At 44.6% G+C, this 19,322-nt stretch overlaps 1 protein-coding gene and 1 long non-coding RNA gene across 2 annotated transcripts in view; one reads left to right on the forward strand and one right to left on the reverse strand.

Annotated features, from left to right (window-relative positions):
• Positions 1 to 930: 930 nt before the first annotated feature.
• LOC309624472 lies at positions 931 to 2,044 on the reverse strand. The gene is made up of 2 exons (XR_014241955.1): positions 1,985 to 2,044; positions 931 to 1,567 (listed from the first exon to the last, which is right to left on the reverse strand). It is a non-coding gene; the product is annotated as an uncharacterized lncRNA (long non-coding RNA).
• A 68-nt stretch (positions 2,045 to 2,112) lies between these two features.
• The window catches only part of TTC23L (tetratricopeptide repeat domain 23 like), a 56,578-nt gene continuing 39,368 nt past the window's right edge, over positions 2,113 to 19,322 (forward strand). The window contains exons 1-7 of the mRNA XM_082379621.1: positions 2,113 to 2,286; positions 3,780 to 3,854; positions 4,519 to 4,577; positions 6,474 to 6,547; positions 10,666 to 10,696; positions 11,048 to 11,137; positions 18,890 to 19,052. Coding sequence (XP_082235747.1) covers positions 2,246 to 2,286; positions 3,780 to 3,854; positions 4,519 to 4,577; positions 6,474 to 6,547; positions 10,666 to 10,696; positions 11,048 to 11,137; positions 18,890 to 19,052 — 533 coding nt within the window. The 5' untranslated portion in view covers positions 2,113 to 2,245. The remainder of the gene's footprint in view (positions 2,287 to 3,779; positions 3,855 to 4,518; positions 4,578 to 6,473; positions 6,548 to 10,665; positions 10,697 to 11,047; positions 11,138 to 18,889; positions 19,053 to 19,322) is intronic.

The following is a 19,322-nucleotide window of genomic DNA, read 5'->3' on the forward strand; positions in this document are numbered from 1 at the left end:
TTTCTGCAATAGCAAAGCTTACGGTAATCAGGATCAAAGGAGCGTACGTGAACCCGCTGTAAAAGCACTATCCCCAGATTACTAGCATTCCATTCCAGAGTTAGTGAACAGAACTAAAGCACACTTACCACTGAGACAGGAGGGAAAGGAGCAGGATACAAATGCTAGATAATGAAGAAAGGGGGCAGCTGTTGGGATGTGATAAAGACTGGCTGGAACCAGCTGAAACCAAGGTGGCTTTGAGAACAGTCCAGTCTTTGACCTTTAGCTCATTGTACCTTCATTGTAATTCTAAAAATCACTCTCCGTTATGCCATGACAGTTCCGAGGTAGACCATAAAAGGCCAAATAGTGGGCAGTGATCCAATTCCTGGGAAATCCCCACCCTACCCCAAAATAGCGAGAATATTCCTCCCACTCATGAGCCTATGAAATTACTTAATCCATAAAAACCTAGGACCCCAGGCCTCAGAACCACTCTCACTTTCCAGGATGACCCCATGCCCGGGGGCTACTCTCACTTTCTGAAGCAGTCTGCATTCTGCCTATTGAATGTGTATCTCTCTAAATAAATACCCATTGCTCTCCCTTTACTCTGGCTTACTCTTGAATTCTTTCCTGCATGAAGCCAAGAACCCTCCCTTGGCGATCGGTCCTAAGGACACCTGCAGGTCCCAGGATGTGACATTTCCCCCCCTGCAACTCTATAACTAACTTTACATTTGCAGCCAGGGTTAAGATGTAAGGAAAGAAAAAGTGTCACAGAGGTTTAGAACTCTAAAAGTCTTTAAAGTTCTTTTCATTTGATTTCTAATTTTACAGATGAGCTAATTAAATGGAGGCGGAGCCAGAGTGCTGGCTTTAGGAATGGGAACTCAGTGACTGTTCTGGTACCACACGTCCCCCTCACAAAGATCAGCAGAGCAAGTGTTCAGGAAAGAGAAGGTATATTTAATACATTTAGAAACAACTTCATAGCCATTTCCTAGAATGACAGAACATTAAAGCTTTCCATTTCATTGAAGACCAACTTGTAACAAGGATAAGGGAAATAAGTGTTAGAGAACAGGAAACCAGTTCTGCCCTTTTATCCCCATACATGTTAAATATTCATATTCAACATTCAATATTATGTTCACAGAATCATAAAAATCTGTGGTTTATCCTCACAGAATCCTGGAACTGGAAGGGGTTTTAGAAAGCAAGTGGTACAAATACTCTCAATGTACTGGCAAGAAAATTCAGTCCCCTAGGCTGTGACTTGCCCCAAGGCACACAGTCCAAGCAGAACCCTGACGCCCTGAAGCCCAGCTCAATGCCCTCATCATCCTTTCCTGCTGAGGGTTCTTTTAGAAAACAGAGAATAAAAGGGGTGGGGGTCTTTCTAAAATTTTGGCTCAAGAGCTTGAGCTCCTGGCTCAGGGTACAGATTTCAACTTTAATAGGCCATCCAGGTTTTAGTTAAGAGATATTAAAGCAAACTCACTTAAATAGCTCCTCCAACCTAACTTCAGAAAGGCTGTCTTGGCAGTCTTGGATCAACGGCAATTAAACTTCAGCCTCAGAACTGGAAAGAACAAACACTGAATGTAAACACCACCTGTCAAGTTCTTGGTAAATATTTTCCTTTTCTTTCTACTGAGCCTGCTCTTGTTTGAAAAGGAGAGGGACATACCAGTTCCAACTTGACTTGTCAGCAGCCCCTAATTCATTGTGGGGTTCATGACAACACCCTGAAACCCGAGGCTGCTTGAGCCAGTGATGTTCATTTGGTTTCTAACCACAATTGCCCCTGTACCCGTCAGATCTGAGTTACTGGTACCACTGTGGGTATTTCAGGCCACTGAAGATGGGTAGGATAAGGATACATGGTGCATAACTTAGGGCTATGTGGTGTTTGCCAAATGTGCCCTCTACCCTCGAAAATATTCTCTGAACTGCTAATCATTAGCAGAACTAGTGGTCCATATCTTAAGCTACTCACCTCCTGCACTCCGCTCCCTTACTCATGCATAGCTCTAATCTTACCGGGAGAGGCAACACAGACGGTGCCAGCACCGTCAATAGTTCTATCTGAGCCTTTCCTCGCGGGCCTGGAGGACCCGAACACCTGGGCAACTGTGAGGGTGCAGGGCGCGCGGAGGGGCACCCGGGGGGCGAAGGGTGTCGCCGAATACAGCCCGGTACATCGTCGCAGCTTTAAATTGGTAAGGTCGTGGAGCCGGACGCCCCTTCCCATCCTTCGATGGGATTTACCTCCTCTTCCGGCGTCGTTATCTCCGAGAGGTAAAGTCCCTTTAAGAAAAACAGTAGTGGACCGTTCAGCCGCAGCAGAGGGAAAGTGTGGGGACGAAGCTAAGGTCGCCCGAGTCTCGCCCGCGGGGACCGTTAAGGCAAGGGTGCTGTAGCAGCTACGGTTTGCGGGGGTGGCCTGGGATTCCGCTGGGCCGGAAGTGCCCCTCGTCGCCATGGCTACAGGCGCGGGCGCCGCCCGCAACGTTCAGTTCCCATGGTAACCCCATTGTCTCAGTAGCCAGAATTCGTGCGGTGGGCGGGAAAGGTAAAGCTAGGTGAGCGTCCTTCTTCCGCAAAGCAATCCAGCGGCGCCTTGAACGAGGTCCGAAAAGGCCAGTACACTGAAGCCGCCGGCGGAAGCCGAGCTGCCAGGCTGAGGGAGCCGGGAAGCCTAGTTCTGGGCCGTGGCTCCCCTGCCCTCGGCCAGGTGCGCCGCTCCACGCTTGCCTCTCGGCCGCCCTCGCCCACTTTTCGCGCTAGAGCCTCTGCGGCCGGGGCACCGCCCACAGGAAAGAAGCCAGGGGAAGCTCGGACGTTGCTCGGAATGTGGTGCTAAGGTTTACAAAGTTAAGGCGAGACAACTGCAGAAAATAAGGAAGCGATTTGCACTTGAGAGAGGGGGGGCGATAGTGGTGTTACAATTCAGGGCCATGTGAAACCGCACGGGAACAGAATTTAGGAGGTTGAGACGTCAGAACCCCTCGCCCTGGCCACGGTTTTGAAAGTAGAGATGAGAAGGACAAATTAGTGAATCTTCCCTTCTGGTCTTTGGATTGTGAATGTTGTGGAGACTGAGTCAGAGAGCTACTCAGGGCTCAGGTGGGAATGAGTGACATTCTGCAGGGTGAAATGAGGAAGGACTTGGTGGGTACCAGTGTTCAATAAATAACTGCATTCGAGTTGGATCTGATTTAAGCGACAGGGATAGCCATGAGGGTTCAATTTAGCAAATAATTACAAATCAGATTTTTTGCCATGAGTTTCAGTCATTTCCCCCATCAGCTAATGACAGCAACCAAAATAGACGCATGTGTTTCAGCTCCTTAACTAGGATCACCTATTAAATAGTGAGATGGCCCAAGGGACACGGAGAAGAATTAACCAACAAATACACTGTTAGTAGTGAGAGCTGGTTACCTGCAAAAACAGTATCTGACTTGAGTAGGAGATCATAGTTTTGTTGATTCAGTAGCTGTTAATGTGTTGGCTTAAGGGGTAAAAAAGTTAGGGTTTTGGAGGTAATGTGAAGTAAAAATTAGAGGAAGGAAATTTAATTCAGGGATTTAATTTGGCAAATGTCTTTAATTTCTGCTTTCCACGGTCTCCATACATGAGTGTGTGTGTATAGTCTATTTGTGGATTTAGGATGGGTTATATATTTGGGCAGTTTCATTTTAATGCTAATAGCATCCAACAAAGGGAAAACAGAACAGGACTTATAAGCGTTTTCTTTCAAAGCTGACCTCACATGTGATTCTTGGTAGGAAGAAGATGCGAGCCAGCCCCATCCACATCCCGACTGTCAGCAATGACACCGACTGGGACTTCTGCTTCCATCTGTAAGTATCACACTCACTCAGTGGCCTGAAACGTTGGGACCTCCATTTAAGGCAAACCTTGGTGAACTTTGCATGCATATTATATAGTAGAGAAGATTGAGCTTCTGTGTTGTATTCTAATAATGGTTCTGCTCTAATGTCCATTTGTACTTGTGCAACCTATGCAAGATGGAAAACAAATGTTTTTTCCTAACTTAAGGGAAATTTCAATTTTTTTTATAAAGATAGGTTACTTAGAGCAAGATTGGTAAAGTCATGGAGAATTAAATATAGAAAAATTAATGAGAAATTGAAATTGTTTCATGAAATAGAGACAGTAAGTAAATTAAAAATTTCACATCATAACAGCTAATACATATTGAACAAATACTATGTGCCGGGCACTGTTCTAAGTACTTATGCATATTAACGCAACTAATTCCCCCAAAACCCTGTGAGGGAGGTACTGTACTTACCCCATTTTTTAGATAAGGAGTATGAATTAAAGAGAGGTTAGGCAATTTGCTGGAAGTCACACAGCTAGTAAATGCTATTCAAACTGGGCAGTCTGACTCCAGAGTCCATTCTTTAACCACTCCTCTATACCAGGGTTTCTCAAGCTCGACACTATTGACATTTTGGATCAGATAATTCTTTGTTGTGAGGGCTGTCCTGTGCATTGTAGCATCCCTCATCTCTACCTACGAGATGTCAGTAGCACTGTCCCAGTTGTGACAAGCCAAGGTATCTCCAGACATTGCCAAATGTCCCCTGGGAGCAATATCACCCTTGGTTGAGAACCATTGCTCTATACCAATGCTATCAAGTAGAAATATAACGTAAGCCACAAATGTAATATTAAATTTTTAAGTAGCCATATTAAAAAATAAAAAGAAACAGGTAAATTTAATTTTAACACCATATTTACTTATCTCAATATATCTAAAATATTACATAACGTAATTCATGAAATATTTTTTCTTCAATTAAGTCTTTGAAATTCGGTGTGTGTTTTACACCTGCAGCAGATCTCAGTTCAGACCAGACACATTTCATGTGCTTAATAGCCACATGAGACTAGTAGTTAACGTATTAGTGCAATTCTATACCATCTCATAAAATATCTTAAGGTTAAGGGTTATACAAATATAAAATTGAAGTTAAAAATGTAGAGTTTATAGTAGAGTATCTTGGAAATAATCAGATAATTCATATTTAATTTTACTCATCAGAATTCACATTTATGATGGCAACATGTAGAAAAAGTTAGAAACCTAGCAGATCTTTCATTTAACTGGCCTAATTTTTTTATTCTGACTATCCTTCCAGATATCTAACTGGTCAATATTCTCCAGGCATGTTTCTTACCTTTCATAGCAAAATGTTCAAAGCTAGTTCAGGGCTTGGCAGTCTCAAGTCATTTGTCAAGACCTCAATGTTTCTACTTCCTTTGAGGCCCTGCTGTTGAAGCTTGCTCCCTTTGGTCTCAGCTTAATTTCGTTCAAGGCTGAAATTTAAATATTTAGGGCTTATAATTTTTTTAAAAAAATTATTTATTTAAAGTTATTTATTTGTTTGCTTATTTATTTATTTTTGGCTGCATTGGGTCTTCGTTGCAGCGCACGGGCTTTCTCTAGTTGCGGCGAGCAGGGGCTACTTTTCGTTGCGGTGCGCCGGCTTCTCGTTGCAGTGGCTTCTCTTGTTGTGGAGCACGGGCTCTAGGCGCATGGGCTTCAGTAATTGTGGCACGCGGGCTCAGTAATTGTGGCTCGTGGGCTCTAGAGTGCAGGCTCAGTAGTTGTGGCACACGGGCTTAGTTGCTCTGCTGCATGTGGGATCTTCCTGGACCAGGGCTCGAACCTGTGTCCCCTGCATTGGCAGGCGGCTTCTTAACCACTGCGCCACCAGGGAAGCCCCTGGGGCTTATAATTTTTAATATCCAAAATTAGTAATCTCTTTGGTGACCCCAGTAGATTGAACTTCTGCTTCAGGTGGGTGAAATATGCAGCCTACGCAAAGCCTTCTATTGAGGGACTACGCTTTCTTTCTGTGAGTTTTCTTGAGTTATGATCTCTTGTCACAGATTTCTTTCACCTTCAGTCTTTTTCAGGTATCCTAAAGACCTTACACTTTCTTTTTCCATTCATTTGTTTATTATTTAACCAGCCATTATTTGTTTTTACTGTGAGCCAGGTATCAGGGTTTCTTAGAAACAAATGAGACTCAGCCCCAGCCATGGTGGAGTTTACTGGCTAGGAAGCAAAGAAGACTCAGAAACAAAAACATTTTGAAAATGAGACTATTGCGTGATTTGCACTATAGTAGAAGTTGGAGAAGACTTTTGCAAGCCCTGTAGAGGGTGTTTCTACTGCTACGCTAGTGCTAGACCTCCAGCAGAGGTGACATTCGAGTTGGAGGAGGAGTACGGAATTCACTAGGCAGAGAACAAGCAAGTTTAGCACCTGTCTCCTGATCCCAGGGCCGCGCCAGCCTTCCCTGGCGTTTCCGTTGAGTTTGCATGTCTTCTGAAAGCACACTTCTGTTTGTGGGCAGAAGGCAGTCCTGCTGGGGCCTGGGCTTGGGCCTGAAGGAATGTTGCTCTCCTGTCCACATAACCTGGTTTGCCCACAAACCCCATAGACCGTGTGTCTCTTCCCAAAGAGAAACTGGCCCAATCCCAGAAGCAAGTAGCTCAGCTGATTAAGGGAAAAATGATAATAAAACAAAAAACTCACTGGGTTTTCCATTTAAAAATACGTCCATGACTAGAGAAGTTCTTCCTTAATTGCAGATGGAAGTAGAGGAAGGTGTTGTATTTCTTTATCAGTGGAAGAAAACAAAGCAGAGCGTAGTTGGTAGCCAGCCGCCTTCGGGCTCCACACGTGGGTCACCGTGCCTGCCTCCTTGGAGTGTTTGTGCTCCTGGCTTTAAACTAAAAGTTAATGTTTGGTTCTTCCTGTTGCTGTTTGATTACGTTAATTAAAAAATCATCTTTTGATTTCTCCTGAAAGGTTTCAGAATAATATCTTTTGGGTAAGAAGAAGGCCAGGATAGTGAGGCAGGAGGCTGAGAACAAGGGTAACCTGGCAGAGTCTAGGCTCAGGCCTGGCAAGGATACGGTAAGATGCCTGTGGTTACAGTGGAATCATAAGCAAACCAAAGGACCGGAAGTGGGCGGTAGCAGCAGGGGTCAGACAGTGTAGGTATCCATTTTCAAGAGCAAAGCAAGGACTTGGGAACTAGGACCTCAGAGCAAGCGTTTAGCAAGAGTGTTCAAAATGCAGGAACCCGAGAAAGCATGTCAGGGACCCTCACGATTAACACACAGGCACCGGCCTGCTCCCAGAGCATTGTTTATCAACAAAGGAGTTCATGTGCTGACTTACTGACTTCCTGGCCATTCCTGGCTAAAGGAAAAAATGATCTTAAAGTACATGTGTGAAAAAAAAACTCTGCAGATGGCTCAGGAAAGGCTGAGAGGCACTTCAGAGGGAGATGATAGAAGCTCATACTTCCCTAGATGGATGTATTTATAATATAAAGTTATAATATAAAGTATTTATAATATAAAGGGTAATTTACCTCTGTAAATTACCCAGAAACTTGCAAAGGACCATCATCATCCTGACCTGGATCCAATAGTATTTCATGAACCCAGGCTAGAATGATCACTTCTGGAAAGACAAGTACCAACTGCCATGGAATGCAAGTGTGGGCTTTTAAGACTTGACAGCTCCTCGGGACTTCCCTGGTGGCGCAGTGGTTAAGACTCTGTGCTCCCAATGCAGGGGGTCCGGGTTTGATCCCTGGTCTGGGAACTAGATCCCACATGCATACCACAACTAAGAGTTCAGAAGCCACAACTAAGGAGCCCGCCTGCTGCAACTAAGACCCAGCACAACCAAATAAATAAATATTTAAAAAAAAAAAAAAAAAAAGACAGCTCCTTGACCAGTTTGGATAATGACAAAGATTTAGATTTAGGAGTTATATCTAGCCCAGCTCCATGCTCACAGCCCTGAAGGACAGGGAGATTGGTGGCAGGAGCAACAGCCCTGGATTGACCTCTAGAGCCCATACTGGTTGTCTCAGTTTCCCCAGGGCAGGAAGTGTGGGGATGAATGAATACAGAATGTCCAGAGCCAGGACAGAACTCAAGGCTTTGGACTCTCATTCCAGTGATTTTTCACGATGTTATGCTTCTCCCTCAGAATAGAACTTAGTATTTACTGTGCGGTCAGCCCGTGCAGAACTCTCCAAAATTCTGACTGCATGGATGTTTTTAAGACACGAGGGGAAATGCCCCTCTAACACTGTTTGCGTCTGTGTGTTTGAGCTGGGAGGGGTGAAGCATCAGGTTAGGAAGGAGATGGGGTGGGGGGACGGGAGTCACGGGGATCAGAAGGGAGCAGTCCTTGGACCACTCTGTCTGTGTGTTTCTCTGTAAATGGGTACATTCAGATAACACGTAACAGATTTGGATCACTTTGATGTTGACTCACTTTCCCTACAGTAACTCCATGAGGTAGATGGTATAGATTTCCAAATAGAAAAGGAAGCTGGGACTCAGGGTGATCTTGCCCCAGACATCACAATCAGTAAACATTAGAACGAGGGTTGAAACTCCAGGCTTGTGAGTCCTTGAAGTGCCATTTTCGCCTCACCAGGAAATAAATGCCTGACTTTGTCAATTAGTGAAGCCAGTTGACGACTGTGTTTGTAAAGTGACTGACATCTGTGACCTGAAGGTGCAATTCTCTGATTTCTTAGAGAGCTCTGCCTATCAGTTCTACAGAGCCAGGGGCTGTCTCCCCGCCTCATCCTCATCTTTGCCAATAGAGAGATGATTTATTCAGCAAATACTGAATGAGCGCCTCCTCTCTGCATGGAGCATACAGCAGTGAACATGAGAAATAAACTGTTCTTTTATTTATTTATTAAATTTATTATATTTATCTATTTATTTTTGGCTGTGTTGGGTCTTCATTGCTGTGGAGAGCGGAGGCTACTCTTTGTTGCGGTGCACAGGCTTCTCATTGCGGTGGCTTCTCTTGTTGTGGAGCACAGGCTCTAGGCACGTGGGCTTCAGTAGTTGTGGCACGTGGGCTTCAGTAGTTGTGGCACGCAGGCTCTAGAGCGCAGGCTCAGTAGCTGTGGCTCATGGGCTTAGTTGCTCCGCGGCATGTGGGATCTTCCCGGACCAGGGCTCGAACCCGTGTGCCCTGCATTGGCGGTCAGATTCTTAACCACTGCGCTACCAGGGAAGCCCCAGGAATAAACTGTTCTTGAGGAACTTATTTTCTATTTGGGGAGACAGATCATAGACAAGCAAAATAATAGTTACTGCAATATCAGAGAGAGGTAAATGCCATGAAGAAAAAAATCAAATAGGTAATGGGATAGTAAGTGATGGGGTGAGAGTCTGTTTTAGATAAGGTGGCCAAGGAAGGCCTCTCTGAGGTGAACACAATGAAAATGACACAAGAGGGTAACGATGTGTGAGAGTGTCCCAAGCTGGGGGAACAACAGGTGTACAAGCCCCAAGTTAGAAATTAGTTTGCTGTGTTCAGGAACATCAGATTTGTTTAAAAATCCAGATATGTTTATTAATAATAATAATAAGAAGAAGAATGATAAATAACTAGCTATTTGGTCACCATTGGAGGATGCTAGTGAATGAACTCTATTTGGAAAGCTGATAAATAGAATGATTAAATCATGTATCCTGTCCTTCTGATATGAACTGTACTATTGGGTAACTAAGAAGGAGATGAGAGGAGATTTCTTTTTATAAAGGTATTCCACCTAACATATGAAGAGGGAATGATAGAATTAGGATATCAGTGTTTTATAATCTTTTATAGATTAATTCATGTAGTTGTGCTTTTATCAGAAAGAGACAACCCAAGGTTAGGTGTCTTCTGATGGTAGAACATATGAAGTAGTTTTGCTTAAAAAAAAAAAGCTAAAGTTAACCAAACTTCTAAATCAACCACCATTATAAAGGCAGAATGGAGACTGGAAGGACATGTTGAGTGACACCATAAAGATTCAACCAAATTTCCATTTTTGGGAAACATTATAAACCAAATAACTCAGTTTCTTCAATAAATAATTTGCAATGAAAAGAATTAGAAATGGAGGTGGAACCCATGGATGAAAAGAGACTCAGGAGACTGATCTCAGTGTATGGACAATTAAACTGTATAAGAAATATTAGATTTATGAGGTAATTATTAGGTTTATGAGACTAGGTATTTGATAGTAAGGAATCATTAATATTTTGGTGAGATAATGATTTTGTGGTTATATTTCTAAGTCTGTATCTTTTGGAGATACTTATGAAATATGAAATGATTTAATATCCTTGATTTGCTTCAAAATCATAGAGGGAGAGGGTGGATGCATGAGGAGCATAGATATGAAACCAGATTGCCTGGGAGTGATGAAGCTGACTCATTCTCCATGCTGTTTTTGTATGCTGTTAAAGTTTTTCACAAAAAGAGGTTAAGAGAAGTCACTCTGGCTATGATGTAGAAAGTAGACAGACTATGGGGGGCAAGAGTGGAGGCAATTAGGAGGGGCTGTGGTCACCCAGGTCAAAGATGAGGGTGGCTTGGACGAGGTACACATGGCAGAAATGAGAAGTGCTTAGCTTTAGGACTTAGGAATAGGGTGGAGCCAAGAGGACTTGATGGATTGGCTGTGGGATGGGAAGGGGGGAGGAGAGAAAAAGATGACAGTGGATGCAGTCCTGCAATCCAGTGATAAGATACAGGCTAGAGATTTTCCTCCTTTCCAAAAAGTGTAATGACTTGTTTGCTCTCTGCAGAATACCCAAGCAAATAAGGAGATGATTCGCTGTGTCATCCTTTCTCGAATTATTTTTTTTTTTTAGAGATTGGAGTTTATTTATTTATTTATTTATTTATTTATTTATTTATTTATTTATTTATTTATGGCTGTGTTGGGTCTTCGTTTCTGTGCGAGGGCTTTCTCTAGTTGTGGCAAGCGGGGGCCACTCTTCATCGCGGTGCACGGGCCTCTCACTATCGCGGCCTCTCTTGTTGCGGAGCACAGGCTTCAGACGCGCGGGCTCAGTAGTTGTGGCTCACGGGCCTAGTTGCTCTGCGGCATGTGGGATCTTCCCAGACCAGGGCTCGAACCCGTGTCCCCTGCATCGGCAGGCAGATTCTCAACCACTGCGCCACCAGGGAAGCCCTCTCGGATTATTTTTGGGGAAGAACCCTGGAAATGTGCACAGGCTTTGGCCACCCTGGCTTATGGCTACCTGACACTGAGAGGTACTCGATTTCCCCGGCTGGGTCTGGGGGGGCTGGCCACACTGAGCCCACACAGAACCACAGTCGGGGTGGGGATGCCCAGGGGAGGGTCCATCCTGTCCCCAGCTCACACCTTGTCAAGAGGAGGGGACGTCCATGGATGAGGCGGGCAGTGTGACAGGGATCGCAGAGGTAAAGGTAATAACGAGGGAAGGAAAGCAGAGGACAGAAGCCTGGATGACAAGAGCGTTAGGATTGGGTAGCGGAAGCGGAGCCAGCAAGGAGATAGGATCAGGAGGGGCCGAGTCATGGAAGCCAAGGGCGGAGAAGGGGTTTCAAAAAGAAGTGCAGTGTGGTTTCAGCAGGGTCAGATGGCAGAGGGAGGTCAAATGAGGTGAAGGCTGAAGACAGACCCATGGATTTGTCAGTTGGCAAGTCATTGACACTTGGTTTGGCACCAACAAGTATACTCCTTGGGCCCTGGGAGAGCCCAGATTCAGGGAGACAACTTAGGTAACTATTTTTGAAATTCTGACTTGAGGTGATGGCAGCTTGAACCTGAGAGGAAAGCACCAGAAGCGTTTGAGAGGGATGTTTGTCTGTCAGACACGGCCTCCCTTTCTTTAGAGAGATTACTATGGTAGGTCTGTGGAAGGAGGTTGACCTTCATCTTCTGAAATCAACCCTTTCTATGAATAGTCACAGTAGACTTTGAGTTTTGCTTTTCCAGTTACATTCCAAACTAACTCAAGACAAGTAAACAGGTTATATTACAAAAGATGGTGGGAACACCACCCTCTTTTCCCTAATTCACAGTTCTTCTTGCCACATGAATGGAGAACCACATTTGAGTAGTAGGTTGGAGGGGAAAAAATTTTCCTGTAAAGGAAGGTCTTTTTGTGTGTTTGTTTTTTCTAGATGGGAAAAACAACTTCCTGATTAGCTGAAGTGCCCACATAATATAACAGCACTCAGTCTTGAACCCAGACTTTCTGAGGCCTAGCCTAGAGTTTTTTTAGAATAGGTTTTGATTATGACCGTACCTTGAGAATAGCCTAGGGTCTCTTATTTCAGGTATAGTCCTTACCCAGTTTCTTCACTTTAACTTTTTTTGAAGTCTGTGCTCCTTCAAATAAAACAACGAAAGCTTTGAAAAATCGCAGACCTTCAAGAGGGATGAAGTGCTTGCTGAATTCCACTTAGTTTTGTTGTCATTAATCCTGCAACTGCTGTAAAATGGACAGAATTTATGAGCCAGGCTCCTGTGTAGGCGGGACGTATGCGTCTGTGTGTGCTCACGCCTCGCTGCACATGTGCATGCTTTATGGCCAGCAGACCTGCCTGCCTCATTTCCCTGGGAGCCTTTTCCAGCACTGGGGGAAGGGCGTCAAGCCAGAAGGCTGATTTCTCTCGATAAATGGTCTTCCAGTAAGTATTTAATGAGACACTTGTATATGTGAAATTCTTTAACGAGGGCTCTGGGAACTATAAGGGACAGAAGGCACAGTCGTTGCCTTCGGAGAACTTACAACCTCATGTGGAAGGTGGGCTACCCACGGACAACTACGATAGAAGGCACCAGAAGGCCATGTGACTGGTTTAAATACAGGGCTTTGGGGGCGCTGGGTGAAATCATTTCTGACTGAAGGTAGTAAGTGATAGATTCAGGAAGAGGTGCCATTCAAGAAAGCCCTTTAAAAATGAGTAGGGTTGGGTAGGCAGAAGAAGGGGTGGGCATTTCTGATGAAGAACAAGGCCTGGCAGACGCATGGAGGTGGGAAAGTGCAGCGTGTGTTTGGAAAGTAATCAGCAGCGCTGGCTGGATATGGTGAGGACCGCTCAGATGAACCTGGAAAGGAGGGCACTTTGGGCAGGCTGAGGAATTAGTCATTTATTTGGTAGACAAGGAGGACTATTAGAGATTTAACAGCAGGGGGATGAATAAATCAAAGTGTGCTTTTGGAAAGGTCAGTCTGGCGATGATAGCTAGAATGGAAGCTATCTCATCTAGCTGTTTACATCTAGGTGTAAAACCAGGCTGGTGACAGGGGGCACGAGTGAGAAGGTAAGGATTTAAGAGTCTATGAAGGACAGATACCTTTACCTTTTAAGGCAGAAATCCCACTTTTGGGACTCTTTCCTGAATACACACTTAAATGGATTATATTATTCTTTGCAGCATTGTTTATGATAGTAGAAGATTGGAAACAACCAAGTATACTCGTCACTGAAGGACTAATACACACTATGTGGTATATACAGCCTTAGAAAGGGCATGAGGAAGCTTATCTACCACTAGGGAAAGATCTCCTGGATACATCTTTAGGCAACAGAGAACGCACAACGCAGGACCGTGTTTGTAACATACCTCTTTTCAGGTAAGAAGGAGGGGAGAGAAATGAGAATATGTGCTTATATTCAAATCAGGAAACACTGAAGGAAACACAAGAAAGAAACAAAAGTTACCTAGAGGCTGCTTGTGAAAGGGGATAGAATTCGAAGTGAGACCTCTCAACATTTACCTTTTCATATAATTTTAACTTTTGAACCATGGGAATGTATTACCTATTCAAAAATGATAGTTAAAAAAAGGCTGTGAAGGAAGAATTGGCAGGACATGGCATTGGATTTGGGGTTGAGGAAAAGTGAGGCCCCAAAATGACCATGAAGTTTCAGGCCCCTCAAGGTGCCGTCATCAGAGATAAGCCGGTCAGGAAAGGAAGCGAAGTGGGAGAGGACTGGTGGGTTTGGTTTTTGATATATTGCTTTTGAGTTACAACAGAGAAATCCACAAGTATATTTTTACTAGGTGCTGGAAAGTTGGGACCAGAACTTGGGAGGAGAGAAGGGGAATCATAAGCATGGAAGAATATTTGAGACCAGAACTAGGGAGGAGAAATGGAAAATTATAAGCATGAAGGCCAAGGTTGAAGTTATAGGAGTTGATAAAACTTCTGAGAGGAGAGAGAAGAAAAGGAAGAAATGGAAAGACGGACCCTTGGAGAATGGACATATTAATGGAAGGGAACAGAGGACCCTGGTAGAGTGAGCAAAGAGTCAATTAGAGAAGGTTTATCAAGGAGAACTGAGTTAGAGCGGTGCCTTGGGAGCCAAGAGGAGAAACCAAGCAGCTAAGGTGTCTGATGCTGCCATGAGATGGGGATACAAGAAACTGCGACTGCACTTAACTCAGTAAGAGGCCCTTGGGGACCTCACGAGAACCATTTCTGCAGAAGGGTTGGAGCAGAAGCCAGATCCCAGGGATGAAGGGAAGGCCTGGGCCGGTAGCCTAGGCTATGTATGCTACGTCCTGCATAGTGAAAGGGATGAGGGGAAATAGGAGGGTAGCTAGGGAAGGCAGAAAAGTCATTTGAAGCTAATTTTATAAGAGGAGGAGACCTGGGAACATTTTAGGCAGTGAAGAAGGAACCAGATAGAGAGTTTGAAGGTTTTAAAAAATGGAGCAATCGATGCAGCGGGGTTCAGGAGTCAATAACAAAAAAACGCGAGGCCTTTGCGAAGCAGAGAGTGTAAAAGGCTGATGGTTGGTGAAACAGAGTAAGGGACACTAGAAGTGGAACTCTGTCACCAGCTGACCTGGCGAGAACCCTCCCGAGCCTAGGGCTTTAGTGGTTGAGAAAAGGGCAGGTGGAGGCGGCTGGTCACCTTGTGACCACTGTTTCCATGTGTTCAGGAAGGAGAAGACAGTAACATGGGCAAGCAGTTTCCTGATGTTTTGCCTATTATTAATGAAGCAATGAATTAATTTGTTAGCCTGTTATTACTGGGAACCTTCCAGGTATCTGGAGCTCTAAGTGTTGCAAAAATCTCAAAAAAGAAGCATAAGTCATGAACCCTACCTTCTCTGTCTAGTTGGTAAAAAAGCTGGTACAGGAACAACAGGGAATGATAAAAAGCAGTTGATCTGACCTGCAGGAAGCCTGGTACCTATCTGAAGTGAGTGTGTATTTGAGAAGGCAGCCTTTTGTAGAGATTCTCTAAGCAGCTTTATGAAGAATGTCCAGAGTACATAAGGACAAGTATAATAAATTGCTTAAGGGGAATGGACCCTGGTTGTAATGATGATGATAACGGCTAATATTTATTTAAACTCATTTCATTCCTGTGTGCCAGGTACTATTTAATCCTTTTTCATAAATTAATTAAATTAATCCTTGCAACAACCGTACAAGGTGGGAGGTATTTTCATTGCCATCTTATAGGTGAATAAACTGAAGTACAGATAGATTAAGTAACTCATTCAAGTAGTAAGTGGCTAAGCCAGCTTCTGTACCTGGAAGTCTGGCCCTAAGACCCTGCTGTCTTAATCACTGTACCACGAGAACTTCTTAAATATAGGTGATGGTCAAAGGTGACAGCAGCAGCCTCCAAAGACTGAGTAGCTCCGAGAAGATTCTCTGTGGCCTCAGTCAGAGTAACAGAAATCAGTGGTGGAATCTTACCCCAAACTAAAGCAAAATGATCGATACATTTGGTGGACAATCTCTGGACCGCTTTTCCAGTTCATTAATATGCCCTTGTGATTTCTGAATCTCAGGCTCCAGAAGCAGGTCTTGCTGCCACCCTGATTTTTACTTCTATAGTTGCTGCCCTGTTGGTGCAGGGAGAAGGCTGGCGTCCCTGGCTGGGGAGGGCAAGTAAAGGAAAATGACGTGGTCTTGGCACAGACATCGGATTCAGGGAGGTGGGACTTGGAGTTAGGGAACAAGGTCACCGATCTGCGCACATCCTCTAGAGAGAGAGGAGATGAGTCTTACACAGACACATATATGCAGAGTATTATTTTTACATAAAAGAGGGTGTTCTTGCAATTAGTAAAAAGCAAATTCATTTCAAAATATTAGATTCTGACTCATCATACTTTGTCATCCTGAATTTTCTCATGCAGGAAATGCTATAAAAATATTATCACAGATTTAATGAAAAAGGAGCTTTTTCATACTTGAAAACTTTAGAAAACATTTGTCTAGAGCAGTGGTCTCTAAACTCTTGAGAATTAGCTCTCTTTTCACAAAAAATGTTTTGAGCACTCTCCATAAATATGTATTTATTATGAACTATGTACAATAGTATTAAATATTATTATTATTAATAATATTAAATTCATAAAAATAGAAAACAAAAAAGATTGTTTTTAAAAGCAGAGAAATTTTTATTTTTTCCCCACACCCTTATGGCATCTTGCATACCCATAGGGGTACACGCACCCCACTTTGGAGACCAGAGTGGATTCTGGGAAGAGTAAAGGAGTCATTTTTTTCCTTAGGGCTGACTTTAAAGTTGAATGAGCTGTTTTAAATCAAGATCCTAGTTCAGTTTACTTAAGTCCCATTGGTTACCAGCTCAGCTTTTTCATCAGCAGGACCACAGTGCAGGGCATGGTGAAGGGGAGACAGGGAACTATATAATTAATTAGCTGCTGAGTTTAGAGGAAAAGGGTTCCTCTTGGGGATTTCACAGCCCGCATTGGGCCCCTAGGGCTGGGGTGTGGAGCTGAGGGGGCAGCCTTGCAAAGCCTCAGAACAACTTTAGGATTTGTTTTCTCTTTAGGAGCCCAGAAACAATGTGTGTTTTCAGTGGCTCATCCAGTTTCACTTTTCTCCTTCCTGTAGACCCAGGGAAGCATCTAAATGTGGTTCCTGCACTCCTTATTGACACACTCCCAAGGGCCCAGATGGTTGTGGAAAGTACCCTATTTGATAAAAAAGACTCTCGGTTTCCTACTTTGGTGTCTTGGTCTGATTCCCTGGCAGAGTTTTCTGTTGCTGCTGCCTTCTCAAGACCTATGAAGACTCCCTATTACCTAGCAGATCAAGTCCAGCTTCCTCAACTTGGCACCCAAGACTCCATTTTCTCCATCCAATTCATACGTTATGTGTCTTTCAACTTAAACCTCCCTTCAGGCAGACTGGTCTTACAGCCTTCCAGCACCCCCCAACCCCACCCCACCAGTGCACGTCTGCACGAGTGTGCTCGTGCATGCACACACACACACACACGCACACACACACACACACACACACACACGCTTATTCTGTCTTTACGGCCTCAGGCTGTTTACTCCAAGTGGAAACCCGTTCTCATTCTTCTCCATCAGTCAAAACCCTACCTACTGTTCAGGAAGGAGATGAGTCCCACTTCCTGTATAAAGGCTTTACTAACTCACTGTTTCTGCAAATGTGGTCCTCAGGCAGCCTACATCAGTATCATCTAAGATAGTTGTCATAAACCTGAATCCTTGGCTCTCACCTTAGAACTCGTGAACCGTAACTACTGGAGGCCCAGGAATCTGCATTTCAGCAGGGTGCCTGTGACGCTCCGTGCAGTTTGAGGACCACTGTCCCCTGGTAACTTGAGATGCAGCCCTCTCTTTCACCACAGAGTCCAGTCTTCTCTTCAGTTGAGACCTACAGAACAGGCATCTCCGAGCGTTCCACAAAGACTTCTCGGCTTCTGGGTCACTTTTAGGGCTCTTGCAGAGAAACTGTGTTCCCATTGCTGCAATTCACTAAGGACCTGCACATCTGGAACATATGAGGGCTGCAGGCATCAAGTGCAAGTCCTTTCAAATTATCTCTGTTGCCACTGACTGCACCCGTACTGTGAAAGCGGGCTCCAAGGGCCAGAGGGAGAGCAAACTGAGGGCCGAGGTGTGAGGGGGGCATCAGAGGCACAGGGGGCCTCCCCACAGTGGCAGGGGTGAATGTGTTTCTCAGACCCTGGGGGCTGCCGAGAGGAGAGCCGAAGCAGCCATGGCGGTCCTCAGTAGGGTGGAGGAGAACCCCTGTGTGTTCTCTGCTGGCTTTCCTCTTTTCTCCAGAGTTTCCCTTTCCCATCAGGGATCACTAGACATGAGCTAGGCTAGAAGATGAGGAAAGAGTTCTGTAAACTGAATACTCCCAAGTCTCCCTCTGTTAACTGGACTAATAGTAGTTCAAGTTAAGTGCCAGGAATACCAGCCTTTAGTTAGAAGATGAGGGGAAACATGCCCCATGTTCTGTCTAGCAGAGGTTTGGTATCCCCTTTGTCTTCTTTCTCTAGAGAGGGGCCTCACTGCATTTAGAAATTAGGTCTTTTGTGCGTGTGTGTGTGTGTGTGTGTGTGTGTGTGTGTGTGTGAGACCAATTAGTATCACCAGCTTCATCTTGGATTGAAAAAAATCCCCAGATGGAAGTAATTGTATTCATAAGCCCTTTGAGTTTATAGAATGCCTTTTCCAGAAAGCTCGAATGGAGCATAGCACTCTGTGGCATAACCTAGTTCATTCCTGGACTCTCTCCATGTGTTTGGTAAAAGGGCAGCTTCTATAATTTTGTTATCATTTTACATTTAGAGGATGGAGAAGCTTTGTGGATTGAAAAGGTCACATGGCATTAACAGTGGATTGGGAATGGGATACTCAGCTTCCACTCCTGACTCCATCAGTGATTTCCAAACCGAGTCCATAGACGAATGCCAGGATGGCTGCATACGAAACATTTGGGGAGTTATTTCAAAATATAGAGTCCTGGACACTATTCCTCTAGAGATTCCAACTCAACACGTCTGGGGTGAGGGGCAGGATGGGGGGAGCCAGGAACCTATATTCTTTACAAGCATTCCAGATAATTCTAATGCACTGCCAATTTGGGGAACCAATACTAAAGACCAAATGACAACCACACTGCCCTCCTTCCCCCTCCCAGGAATGTCTTTGACTGAAAAACCTTTTTAATGTTTCTCATCTTGCCATCCACCCTCAAACTTCCCCAGGCCTCCCACCTCAGGCCAAGAAACATGCTGAGTCTGCCAAGAACACACTGATGACCTGGAAGGGAAACACGACCTCAGACAAGGAGAAAAAGGAAATCCTGGAGACTCTGGTCATGCTCTACTACACTGTGGGGGTGGCCTGGCTCCTACAGAACCGATATCCTTCCCTTCCCAGCGGGGTCTGGAGATCAGGGCCAGGGGCCACCCATGCCACATGGGTCGTCTCACACAGGGTGAGAGGTGAAACCAAGGGCTCGTAGCTCCATTCTGACATCCAGGTCTTCCACAAGCCTCTGCTGTCCATCTAGAAAGTACGAATGTTCCTCCTGTGTCTATTCGTATGAGCTCTGAGTTAAGCCATGGGAGGGTTCTCACTGGGGACACGTCCCCTGGCCAGCTGGAAGTTTTTGGAGCCTGTCCTGCTCCTCGTAAA

Source organism: Balaenoptera borealis (assembly GCF_965194805.1).
Source record: "Balaenoptera borealis genome assembly, chromosome: 2".
NCBI lineage: Eukaryota > Metazoa > Chordata > Mammalia > Artiodactyla > Balaenopteridae > Balaenoptera > Balaenoptera borealis.